The sequence below is a fragment of the Sphaeramia orbicularis genome, chromosome 4 (genome assembly GCF_902148855.1).
Source record: "Sphaeramia orbicularis chromosome 4, fSphaOr1.1, whole genome shotgun sequence".
NCBI lineage: Eukaryota > Metazoa > Chordata > Actinopteri > Kurtiformes > Apogonidae > Sphaeramia > Sphaeramia orbicularis.
In genome coordinates this window covers 36,020,469-36,034,140 of record NC_043960.1, presented here as the reverse complement: position 1 = coordinate 36,034,140, position 13,672 = coordinate 36,020,469, and the positions used below count along the sequence as shown (strand labels likewise).

The following is a 13,672-nucleotide window of genomic DNA, read 5'->3' as shown; positions in this document are numbered from 1 at the left end:
TCTACTGTGATAAATGATGTTGATTATTGCTGCCCTTAACTGTTTCAATGTGCAGTGCATTTTCCACACATCAGTTCATTTTTACTTATTGTACTTGTATTGTAAGCTATATAAATTTGGACAATGCATCATTGTTTTCTGTCTTATGGAAAGTGAAGCAAAAATACCACAGCTGCCATATTGTAACACCTGGAGCCTGAGTCTGCACAATAGTGATGCAAATTTGTTTTCTCTTGTGCTTCTGGTGGAGTTCTGACTAGTCATTAAAGTAGTCAGTCGCCCATTTCTATAAAACCAAATGACTTATATGACAACTCGAACCCAAATCAGTCTGATGACCTCCAGAAATCTGACCAAAGAAATAGAAATCACCACTGGGAAACACTTAATCTGCATGTAGTTTGAATTTCTCGTTTGTCTCATTTGGGGTATCATATCATATCATATCATATCATATCATATCATATCATACCATATCATATCATTGATCTTATTATTTTGTCAAACATAGCATAGTATTAAATGTGCAGTTGTTATCCTAAGTTTTAAATTAACCATTTGCCTCCTGTTCTGATTGTGCAGGTGTAAAGGAGCCTCTCACTATGGACTCTCAGCGGACAGGAAGCGACGCTCTCAAGAGGGCGAATGTACCGACAGCACATCAGAACTCACCATCGCCACGTTACCCAATGACGGCCCCACTTCGGCTGCAGTGGCTCTCCTGTCAGATGAGCCCGGTCTGGTCAACCCTGCCTTTGACCCCAGCATGGAGGACAACAGCCAGTCGGGCAGCACGACTAGTTTGGCTGCTCGCAGCAGCACCAAGAAGAGTGAGTGTGAGTGAGCGAACGGATGTTTGTGTGTTTATGTCTGTATGTGGTCATGTTCAGTCCCGCATGACGTTACAGCTACAGGGAAAGTGTGTTTCCAAGAATGACAGACTGAAAATCACTAAAAAGTAGAGGGCTTTCTGGTCACAGTCACATCATCTCAAAACCAGATGCTTGTGATCTATTTTCAGACGTTCATTTACACCTGTACACTCACAATGTAGACGTTCGTTCAACCTCAAATACAGTCATTGTTGTCCCTAATGATCTCTGATAGAAATCCTGTTGGCCAATTAGCTGTTCTGCCTTGTTTTGTTCACACCAATCCATACAATCTCTCTTTGTGGAAAACAGAGGAGAAACAGTGAGAGGAAAGTCACTGAGAGGGCAGGCACATTATGCAGTCAAGGAGAACTGGAAGGAGAGGTAGGTTAAATATAGCCGATGCAAGTGTGTATTAATGCCCAATGACGTGATTGCAGTTCTCCCTCTATTTCTCCCACCTGTGAAACCAGGAAGCAGTCACGAGTGTTCCCCTCAACCCCTCCCCCTAAAACCCACCTACCGTAAGCACACAGGCAGTGGGGACACCAAATGACGCTGCACCAGCACTTTAGGCCCAGCCAGCCCAGCGCCCACCACCACGAGCGCCACTACTGCTGAACAAGCTGTCAGCTCCAGAAGCGGCTGGCGCTTTTAAAGAATAATGTGGCTGTCAGGAGCCCTCGCATCTCCCCGGACCCGCAGAGGGAGGGAGGGGCGCTGCAGAGGCTCTCTGCCCCAAGCTCGGTGCAGCCGTTCTGGGGCTGCTGCCTTGCCACTGCAGCCTCTTGTAGGCTGTCTGGCTTTTTCTAAGAAAAGAACCAGACAAGAGTCCCTTCACTTTTTTCATGTGGCCACTAGAGTCGACAGTGTGTTACATCATAGATGTAATTACGTAACCATGTGACTTGGCAAACATGGTGTTTATTAATTGAAAGGCCACCAGTTGCTAGAAGCTCTTCGATTCACAAAAAGCTTTCTGAAAGTAGCTAAACACAAACATCAGCAGTAAAGCTCGGACTGCAGGCAAAAAAAACCTGTTCTTCATTTATTCGTATGGGAACTAAAAAATAGTTTGCAAAATAGTGGGAAGATTGTCAACTTTAGTGTTAACTTCATTTGGCAGTTCCCATCACTGGGGAAAAATCTACATGCATACATTCTGACCTAGTTAACTTTTCCCCCTTCCAGTCATGTTATAAGAGTCTCTAAAATCTCCTGATGTCTCGGAATACACATTTGTCATGTCAAAATCTAAACTGTAGGACACTACATGACTCCTGCCCTTCAATTAGGCCATTTTAGTGTGTAAGGTGTGAACTGAACTGCAAATGACTCCAAAATATTTAAGATACAAATCTTGCTTTGCCTTAATGATTAGAAATGAATACAAAATCAAACTCTGCTCTGTCATTCTGTGTGAATTCACAAAAAAGAGCCAGTGCCAACTTATGTTCTTTACCTCACTGTCACAATGTAAATGAAATGAATTCCACAATCTTTTCTTATAGAATTCCATCCTACTTGCTATTTCAGACAAACATGTACAACATCTTGAGGAGGCACCTGATTGGCTGTAAGGAAGCAGAGTCAGGCATGTCCGGGCATGTTGAGGATGAAGTAATCTATAAAGTGCCTCTGTTTCTCCCTTGTGTTCTTTGCAGTCAGAAATTTTGACCGTTCTTCAGTAAGGAGTCGCTCCTTCAGGAGGTTGAATCGGGCTTTCAGTGTCCTGCGGAGGACTAAGAGTGGCAACGCAGTCAGCAATGAGACATCTGAGGAGAGAGACAATGCAAGGAATTCCAGTGTGCCACAGGAAGGTATGGACCCTGTTTACTTGTGTGTGTGTTTCTTTAATGTGTATATTTTTACGCTGTGTCTTGACTCTAAGTCACTGCTGCATCTGTGTTTTTATGATTGAAGAAGACTCAAAGAACAGTACTTGACGTGTTCTAGAGTTGCTGTGTCTGTGTTATTTGTGATGTTCCCTCAGATGTACAGGGAGGGTGACACAGCTGGGAGTCCACAGTGTAACAGCAGCATATGTTTCTTTAATAATTCAGCTGCAGATTGCATAAGTCCACTGGTGCATCACTACAAACAGATCAGTAGGGAGAATGTTAGCCTGAGGCACTTTAGACGGGGACGGGATACAGGAGGTCGCTGAAAAGCATGCTGATGGTCTCCTCCCTCCCCTGTCAGCTTCTTCCATCCACTTTATTTTCTCCCTCGTCATCTTCCTTCTCCATCTTCTGTTTCTCTCCTCTTCTTTCTCGTCCTTCTACTATTCTTCACTTGTCATTCTAAATCCCTTCTCTTCCTTCTCTAAATGCCTTCTCTTCTTTCTACAATCTGCAAAGCTGGGGTCGTCAGGTTTGCACCATCTTGATTTAGGACTCCCCAGAGAGAAAGTGTTCTTCACATGGTAGATCCATAAGATGCTGTACAGTAAAGAACATCCAGCCCAATCCTGGTGGCAGTAGAGTGGAGGAAATATTGTAAACGAGAAAATAATGCTGAAGACCTGCAGTGTGATGGGAGGAAGGGCAGGAATGTGGTATTGCGTAAGAATGAAGGATGACGAATGATCAGGGACTAGATAATTCTCTGAGGCCATCATTGAAGAGGCTGGGAGAATAGATTAAATATTCATTGCCTGCCACTAGAGAGACAAAGATAGACGAAAGGATGCAGGAAGAAGTGGAGTTAGAGCCATACAGAACTAATGGATAGAAGAACAAATATAGAAAACAAAAAAAAACCCAATGGTGATAAGGAAGCAAATAAAGGCATGGATGTCTGGTTGCAAAGAGAAATGATGGGACTATGGGAAAGACTGAGGTTGACGGAAGGCTTACATAACCGCTGCAGGTCTCTGTGTTAATGTGCTCTCCACCCTTGAAGCAATCTGCTGCGATAAAGACAAAATATTGACTTTGGAATGGAGAAAGTGCAGCGTGAGTAGAACAAATGGCTGGGGATACAAAGCTAAAGACACTGAGGGAAACGGCCCACTGAGGACTGGGCAAAGACAGGAAATTTCACATAACCAAAGAAAAAGACATAGAGTGAGGAATATATAACCTCCGTCAGTCATTGGCTGATACTGTTAGCCAAAATAGTCACAAAATATCCCCACCCACTTCCACTCAGCCTGTTCCAGGATGTGTCATTCTGCTGTTAAAGTGGAATTCACCACTGGCATGAGAGGACTAGTGGACAAGTTGTTTAGAATGAGTTAGTTTAATGCCAGTGAAGTGTTGCATCAATGTCAAGTGTAGTTATAAACATGTAACTGCTGGTGCTAACCGAACACAAAACACACATATGTTGGAATAAACACTAGAGAACCATAACAAAATCTCGTGGTCCATATGGATAGACATAAATGCCACCAGAGCATAAGCTTATGCAGCAGCTCTTATGCTGATTTTGCAAAATATTTGTATTAGTATAGAACTAATTTCTGCATTTATTTTCATGGTGGACTTCTAAAGAACACATGATTTGTTCAATTAAAATCATCACAGTTCAAAGCTTGAATGTATTATAGCTTCGTTTCTGCCCCCCCGCCCAAGTAATAACCTTGTGGAAATCTGAAATTGAGGGTTTTCCCAAGCATATTTGCTACAGATGTAGGTGACTAATGATACAAACATCAGGCAGGATAATCAGCCAAGTAAATTTTCCCTTTTGACTTGTACAAGTTTGTTTTAGTAACCTAAGGGAGTAGAGACAGCTGGTTCCACAACTGAACCTCACTACATTGGTCTACCGCTCTCTCTCCCTGGATGCATGTCTCTTTCCCATTTCCCTTCTCTCTCTCTCTCTCTCTCTCTCTCTCTCTCTCTCTCTTCATTCCACTCTCTCACTTCCTCATCTGTTTTATTTGGCCGTTTCTCAAAATTGTCTTCTTGTTGTACAGTAAAAACTAAACTCAGCCGTTTTCTTCTTCTCCCACAGTGCTGGCTCTTCCACAGCTCCATCACCTGATTCCTGATGGTGAAGTTACCAGTATTAAGATCACAAGGGTGGATCCTTCAGAGCCTCTGGCCATCAGCATTGTTGGTGGCAATGAGACCCCTTTGGTTCGAATTCTCATCCAGGATATTTACAGAGAAGGTGTCATTGCTCGTGATGGACGCTTGCTGCCTGGGGACATGATCCTAAAGGTATTGCAGTAACATTCATATATGTTATATAATGAATCACCAGAGCTTAAGTACATCTAAACATTGACTAGGAGTTCAAGCTTACAGCATCCCACTTTAGGGTTAGGGTTACGTTTAAGTTATGTTTGAACCAATAGTAGTTTGTTGTAGATGAAGTCTAATACATGCATTTTGGCCTTATACTTCTTGTGTTAAGTGTTACTCCAGGCCCTACTCTAACCATGGGTTCAATGAATAGACAGGATGTTGCCAGTACTGAACGTACTGTATATAGACCTCCTGCTGTTTTTCCTGTCACTCTTAAAAATAGACTGTGCTTGAAGATGGATAACATGACACTGTTTCAAGCTGCTGGAGGGAAGTTTAGCAGAGTTGTCATGTTGCAAAGTAAAAGCACATCTTGACAACAATTAGACACCAAAGCCATCAACCACTTTCAGCAACCCCTTTGAAAAATATCTGGCCAAAATATCAGTCACAGGCAAGATTTTCTGAGGTCGGAAAACATGGCCGAGAGAGGGTGCAGAAGTCTTGCTTCCACTTAAACCTTGTATGCTGAATGTTATAAAAGGTCAAAGGTTAAAGGTTAATTTGTTTTATTATCCCTGTAGGGGAATTTAGTCTCTGCATTTTACTAATCCTAATACACACACATTAGCATTTAGCATCAGCACATAGTGCACACATTAGGAGCAGTGAGTTGTCATTGAACTCCAGATCTGCATCAGTAAAGTGGTCAGGGGCACTGACAGGAGGAATAACATATATGTGTACAATTGAATTTCATCCCTGTGATGCTGGAAAATATTGCTAATTTACACGTTAATTGATCTTTTTTCTCTACCTCTGTTGCCTTTTCAGGTAAATGGTATTGACATTAGCAATGTGCCCCACTGCTATGCCGTGGCCACCCTCAAACAGCCCTGCCAGCTTCTCCGGCTAACTGTGCTCAGAGAACAGCGCCACCGCTACCGTTCACACAGTCACCCTCATAGCCATGGGCATGATGTTGCTGGGGGGCACATGTCTCACGTCCTACCCCATCATCCCTTAAGGGATGACAGTATCCACGTGGTCCTGAATAAAAGCACTCCAGAGGAGCAGTTAGGCATTAAGCTAGTGAGGCGGCCAGAGGAACATGGGGTCTACATCTTTCACCTGCTGGAAGGAGGCCTCGCTGCACGTGATGGACAGTTGTGTGTTGGTGACAGAGTGCTGGCCATCAATGGGCACGATCTACGTTATGGAGCACCAGAACATGCTGCTCTGCTTATTCAGGTCAGTCAGAAAGAGTTAAATTAAAGTTGTAGGTCTTGCCATGAACATGCCAACCCAACTAACATTGTAGCACTGCATGAAAAGTCCATAGCTGTGACATTTGGAAACATCTACATTTTGTTACAACTCTGTTTTGCTCTTAGTCAGATCCCTGAAGTATTAAAGATAATTGTGGTGATTCAAGCTAATTGTGTTGTTGTGTCTGCACTGACTGCAGTTAATAGTATTTAATTGTGGTTATTCCCTGATGGACTTGGACATGCAGCAGCCACTGATTCCTGGTTGATGTCAGTCAATGGTGGTGTGTTTGCGGTTAATAATAGTTAATTGCAGTGTATTTGAGGCTGACTGTGCAGGGTCTCTGGGCCTGGAGTTCCTGTTTAAGCAGTCTGGCTGGTCTCTCTGTGTCTCTGTGGAGCCAAGATGGCCTCTTAAAGCGGGCACTTTCTGTCAGAGATTAAGAACTGGCAGGGAAAAAATGAAATTAGTCCAATTATGGCAATAATGGGCTGGACTGGCTAATTCAGGAGTCAGCTCCATGCTACTGAGACCACAGGAAATCTCAGAAGAGTTAAATGGAGGGAAGCAGCCAGTCAGTCTGTGAGTCTACTGGCCTGCTTGCATGTAAATGTGTGAAACTGCAGTGGAAATTCAGTACAAGTTTGAGTAAGGGAAGTAAGAGAAGAGTTATAAAATAAGACATCACTGTTGTACAATGACATTAAAAAGAGATAGCCTTCAGCAACACAATTTCATCTTAAAATTAATTACAAAAAAGACTAATGCTTTAGCATAGGGGTAAAATATACTCAAATGATCAAATACCTCTAACTAATGCATGACCCATGGTGATTTAATGCATGAATTAATCCAAGATGTATCATGTTGTCCATGATCTAATGATCAAGTCATTGTGGCTTTATGTGATTACTTCACACTCTCTTGATCATCAATTAAGGAATGTAAATTCACAGTTTCTTCATACATTAACTGATGTGACACCAATTTAGCTTGATTCCATGAATATTCCTTTCAATTCCACTCTTTCATTAGCGTCTCTGTATGAACAGTAGCTATTCTAAGATGATTAAAACATATTAAAGTGTCTCACATGACATGTCTTGCATTATGTCACGCATTAAATCATGAGTCATGCATTATTCTAGCATTACCCTTAAAATATTACACATATGACATGCTCTATTACACTATCAGATTCTTCTAGTAACTTCCATCAGTTGCCTTTTGCCCTGCAGGTACTAATGAAATTCTGTTTGTTCCAACCAACCTTTAATACCAATAAAATAGCTATTATTTAAAACTCTGCCTCTCATCCACTTTCATTTTCTCACTCGGCAATATCACTTCAAGATGCAGTCAAATCGCATGTCACTACTTATATTAATGCAGCTTGCACACTTAACATTTCTTTATAGGCTGCATATTTTATTGAGAGTTTATGTAAGTTCCTATTAATCTTGAAAATTGTGTTTAAAGTCTTATGGTACAATCTTATGGTCTTATGGTACAATTTTCAACTCTGTCTATGTTTTTGTTGTCCTGCTCTTTAGGCAAGTGAGGAGCGTGTCCACTTCATAGTGTCTCGTCAGATCTGCCTACCTGCCCCAGATATCTTACAAGAAGCTCCGTGGGGCATGGACGGCCCCCCACCATACTCCCCCGTGGATATAGAGCAAACACTACTGGTGAGCGGCACATTCAGACACAGACACAAGAGACAAGAACAGTGCCGATACATACAGAGGAGCTTTGTTCTACCGTCTCCCCTTCCATGATAAATAGTCCCTTTCAGGTGCAAATGATCCACGGAGGTATTATTCCATCAAAGCCGAGCATGTCATTCATGCAGTACGGCGGGCACTTTTCTCCTCTCAGAGTGCATCCACAGCAGCCATCATTTTTTCCACCTCACTCGAAAGCTAATGATGATGACAGGTATAATGCTGTAGCTGTGCACACTGTCCACACGACTAACACCACTGCTGCGCCCTGGAGTTGGCCATGTGACTGACTAGCATCAACAAGCACTCTCCCACTGTGGGCACAGCAGAAATGTGTGAATGCAGCACATTAGAGAAGCGGCACAAGCTACATCCCATCAACCCCAATGTGTCCATGTGTTATTCATTACTACTTTACTTTCCCTTTGCTCTCCTATCTGACTCACAAACACACCCATCATAAATAAAATCTCATTCATTTTACCCTCCACGCAGCCTCGCTCACCAAACTAAAACGCACATCACGTCTATGAATAAATCAGTTTCATTATATCGAACATGAAAACAAAATGAGGAGGCACTTGAGCTGTCTAATGTACCTCTAATAACAACCATATATTACATATCACCAGCTACGCTAATGAGGTCATTCATTAATTACCAACTGTGTCTCTGTCATGGATCTCTTCTTCCCCTAGAGTAGCATAGGTGGTCTTTGTATGAGTTCTCCTACCATTAAGAAGGAGCTATCACAAGTCCCAGTGAAAAACATTGTGATTAATGTGCAAATTGGCTGCTCCAAATCTAATTAGGTTACTGCATGCAGACTATAGATGCCCTTGATGTGACTGTTAAGTTCATATTCATGTTGTTGTTGTTCCATTCATTTAATTTACCCTTCTTTTTTTTTATCTCTCAACCCCCGTGAAGGACTCTTGTCAGAAGCCTGCATGCTATGAGAAGACAGTGAGTCTCACTAAAGAGCCCTATGACTCACTGGGAATGACGGTGGCTGGCGGCATGTCAAGCAGAGGGTGGGACCTCCCTATATACGTCACAAATGTGGACCCAGATGGAGTGGTGGGCCAGGAAGGCTCTATTCGCAAAGGTAAAATAAATTATGATGTCTTGATCTGCTTTACACCTTCAGACTCACTCCTATCACTGTCAGAATACATTCTAATTTGGATTACAGGGCACGCCATGTTTAGTGTTGAGACTGTCATGGGTTTATGGTAATAAATATGTTGAATACAGAGACAGGATGATTGATGAACACTTAAGACTTATGTTTCATTATGAAAGTAATTCATCCAGAAGAAAAGTCTGTGGCGCTCCTACGGTTCAGTGCACCACAAATTGGGTCTAACACAGCTAAACACCAACACAAACAAACATTAGCATTGCAGCGCACGACTTATTGTTTTGCAGAGGGGAATTTGTCAAGTACATTTATTACATGAAAGCTCTGAAATAGAGCAAAATGTGAAGCAGTATTAACAAGTGTGTGTAATAGCAGCAATATTAATGTCCTGTAATATATTTGAAGGCGGAAGACTGTTGCAGAAAACCCACTGTTGCTCTCTTCGTGAGAAATGAGAGAAATATTATGATGGTAGTTCACATTAAAGTCTCCAAATCCAGAAACAAATTTGAGTCTGTTTGTATTATTATTATTATTATTATTATTATTATTATTATTATTATTATTATTAATAGTTTTATTTATTTTCATTTGCATATCCTCTTAGGGAAATTGTGTCCTTTGAGTTGCTTGCTAGCAAGTTAGGACCATGCCGTCTGTTTTTCTTTGCACCACTTTCATCCCTGGGAGGTTGTTTAAAACACAGGTGGTGCTTAGTTTCCCTCTCTTTGTGTTCTGGCGGGGGGTGGGTGAGGAGGGTGTTGAATATTAATTAGGCACATGATTACTCCCTGTCCTGTAAGGTCTTTTGAAAAGCTATTATCAGGGCCGCCACACTAGGCAGAGGATGAGCTGCATTGTCACTTTCTCCCCCGCAGGTGACATCTTGCTAAACGTGAACGGGGTGGATTTGACAGGGGTGACACGAAGCGAAGCTGTGGCCAACTTAAAGAATACATCCTCTCCAGTTGTGCTCAAGGTCTTGGAAATGCGTCCCCCTGAAGAAAGCTTGCAGGAGTGCACATTGCCGACCTGTCTCACACCGTCACCCACAGATAGCACCAAGAGCCCACTGCCCAATGATGATTACTCCCCACTGTGGGTGTCATGGCTGCAGCTACCCAGGTGAGCACTTACTGTTATCACTCTATTCACTCCATGCATATTTTCCACCTTTCTCTATTATTCTGTGGGCTCTGTATAATATTCACCCCCCCACACACAGTCCCTCTGACCTCTGCCAGCTGGTGAAATTTTGACAGGGCCAGCTGGAAGAAAATGCTCATTATACTTTGAAAACTAACTTTTCAGCTGAAATATTCACCCCTGTTTTATCAGTGGAAGTTCAAAGAATGAAAAAGTTCTGTCAAACTTTAACATTGGAATTTATCGTACTACCACTTGTTGTCTGAAGGACAGCGGTGGGCTGACAGCAGTAAACAACTGCTGCAGCTTTAAGAAAATAAAGCAAGATAAAAAATGGGAGGTGAGTTTCTCCTCAAACAGTGAATTAATTATAAGTTCAAGACAAAGTACTGGCTCACCATGTCTAGACTGGTGGTGGAGCTAAAAGGATTCTGCTGTAATTTATAAAAAACCTGAGCTATCAGTATAAGACTGATATAGAAGCGCTTCTATTCTTATTGCTTCACATCTCCAGGAAGGAAAAGTCACACCTTTAGCTGAATAGCAGCCAGATCTTTGTCTTTATCTTGTACAAGGCTGGCTTATGTGCAGCATTGTAGCTACAGCACACACAGCTTGTTGTATGTGGATATACTGTACGTATAAATTGAAAGATACACTTGAGAGATTAGTGTTTTTAATCTCCCTCTTGGCCTGTGCAGGCATCTCTACTGCTGCAAAGACATTGTCCTGCGGCGGAGCACTTCGGGCAGCCTGGGCTTCAGTATCGTGGGAGGTCAAGAAGAGGTCAACTGCAATCAATCCTTTTTTATCCGTTCCATCGTAGAGGGGACGCCAGCGTACAATGATGGCAGGATAAGGTATTCTGCTAATGCATATTGCTTCACTTACTATGAAAAACAAACAAGTCAACATCACTTTGCAGAAAAAAATCCTGTTGTTGAACTGTATCAAATTATCTTTTTCTGCTGTTCTTAGTGTTCATTTACACAGTTCTGCTTAGAATTGTCTTCTGAGTGTTATCTCTGTCTTCGTAGATGTGGGGACATCTTGCTTGAGGTGAATGGAAAGAGTACGTGGGGGATGACTCACACAGCGTTGGTGCGACTTTTAAAGGAGCTTCGGGGCAGAATTACACTGACCATCGTCTCCTGGCCGGGCAGCCTGCTGTAGCAGCGCTGTGAAGCATCCAGCGTTCTCTCAATGGCACTGACCAAGGAATGTGAAAGGCAGAGCTTTAGACTGGCTGCCCACCCTAAGCTTGCTGTGTGGGAGTGGCTTAGAGTAGCACTGTAGCTAGATGGATATTTAACTTCTGATGGACAAGTGAAACTTTGCCAGGAGTTTGAATGGGGACAAACATAAGACTGGGTTATTGCCCGTGTTTAATTTCCCCTTCAAGAACACTAAACTTGGAGGATCCGAGCCTGAGCCACTTCTGTTGAAGATGTTGGGCGTTATCTGGTGACTTTCGGGTACAGCGTCCAGTGAGAAGGGTGGAGGGATTAAGTGGAGACACAACACGTTGCCAATTCCAGTAGTTATATATTAGGGTATGCGTTAAGTTGGACTCACATTTCTTTACTGTAAATGTTGGGTGTCTAAAAAAGTACTGATCCAAGCACTTGTAATATGTTTCTCTTGTTTGTTTGTGGTATGGCCTTTAATTATAGGCTCCATTCTGTTTGTACTGACAGTGGTTGTCATCTTCATCTGTTGACCTGAGGACAAGTTGCCAAATAGTAGTCTGTGTTGAGGTTTTTTTTTAGATTTTATTTCAGAGCTATGGCTAATTATCAAACTACTGGCAAGAAAACTATATAAAAATAAAGGATCAATGTGTTCATAATGTGTTGAAAAATAATATTTAATTAGGTGACATTGTGGAGGCCTTACTAATTTTCTTACTTTTAAGAAAAAAAACTGACTTGGTTTCTGTGTATCAGTGGATGGTGTGAGGCCCATCTGCTGGGCTTCTGTCAGTCACATTTTGCCCTGTGTAGTATATCTGATGGTTCATTTGGTTAAATGATCAATAAAGTCATTTAAAAAGAGGCTTGTGTGTGAAAAGCACTGTTCACTGGAGTTTACACAACCTTGAACTAAAAACCAAGTGACAACAAATGACACTAAAAGCTCCATATATTTTGTACAATATACTGTGCATGTAAAAATCATGTTTGGTTTCTGAAATAAAATTCAATTCAGGTAATATAAATGAACACAGAACAGTTGTTTTTTTCTAACCAACATGTCATAAGATGCCACAGGGTGATCATTCTCATTAACTAGATTAACAGACTGTTAATCAGTCACATTTTCATTTTCTCTTTGGCAGTAGAGGACATCTTATTCTCCTTGCCTTTCCTATTTCTCTTGGCCTTTTTGTGTTCCCGACTTGTTTGATGCTTTCTCGTCAAAGAAGATGTGTTCCTGTCCCTGCCCTTACCATCATCACTCCTCCCTCTACTGTTGCTGTAGTTGGTGTTAAGAATATTCATTAGATAATAAACAGTCATTCAGTTGCCACTCTTTCTTATATGTGGATTATATGAGTGTGAATTTCCGTCAGACCTGTGTAATAATTCTTCATTTTTGCCTCTGTGCCTCCTCTTTCTGTATCGTTCTTTTCTTCCTCTGAATCTTTCAGTAATGTGGCGTCTGTGCCCTCTCTCCATAGTCTCCCTGTGCCTCATTTGCTCCTCCTTACTGAAAAAATAGCACACACATATGCATTGTATTTTTCCATTTGCAATTGATGAAAATGAAGGCTTTTTCACTGGGAAACAATACAAAAGAAAAAAAGAGCTCATGGCCCACAGGAATGAGACTCTTGGCCTTTTTCCTTTCACCACTGGGAGAGCGATAAGCCGGAACTCAAGGGACCAAAAAATCTTTACCAATGTCTGCTGGCTGGCTGTCTGTTTTTGTGGCCTTCCCCATGGTGCAGCCTTTCAACCAAACACAAGTGTCACAGTTCGCCCTTTGCATTAAAGCCAAGCAGCCACACTGCAGTATCCTCTAACCCAAAAAATTCATTATTTACTGTAGAACCTGCAGTCCTGGGAGACCACAAGGCTGATCAGTCTTTTCTGACTCAAACAACCTCTGAAAATGCACACACACAAAAGCAAATACATGCAAAGGGGCATGGGGAAGAGAATATACTGACTGCCTGATCACGAAAACAAAATCCTCAGAACTTTTAACTATAACAGAGAATCACTGATCAATGGATTAAAAAACCATCATATAGGTTACAGCGAAAACCTCCTAGAGATTGTTTGGTGTTGCTTTTCAGTAGCTTACAAAGTTTTA

General features: G+C 41.9%; 1 protein-coding gene across 4 annotated transcripts in view; it reads left to right on the top strand.

The window, feature by feature from the left end:
* lnx1 (ligand of numb-protein X 1) overlaps positions 1-12,409 on the top strand; it is a 34,968-nt gene extending 22,559 nt beyond the window's left edge. For 2 of the 4 annotated variants that reach the window (XM_030132404.1, XM_030132406.1), the window contains 9 exons: positions 583-830; positions 2,537-2,692; positions 4,836-5,044; positions 5,906-6,322; positions 7,894-8,028; positions 8,995-9,172; positions 10,087-10,333; positions 11,056-11,214; positions 11,392-12,409. In XM_030132404.1, coding sequence (XP_029988264.1) covers positions 583-830; positions 2,537-2,692; positions 4,836-5,044; positions 5,906-6,322; positions 7,894-8,028; positions 8,995-9,172; positions 10,087-10,333; positions 11,056-11,214; positions 11,392-11,527 — 1,885 coding nt within the window. In that variant the 3' untranslated portion in view covers positions 11,528-12,409. Of the gene's footprint in view, positions 1-582; positions 837-2,536; positions 2,693-4,835; positions 5,045-5,905; positions 6,323-7,893; positions 8,029-8,994; positions 9,173-10,086; positions 10,334-11,055; positions 11,215-11,391 lie in introns of all 4 variants that reach the window. The other 2 variants (XM_030132403.1, XM_030132405.1) reach the window with 1 other exon arrangement.
* The last annotated feature ends 1,263 nt before the right edge of the window (positions 12,410-13,672 follow it).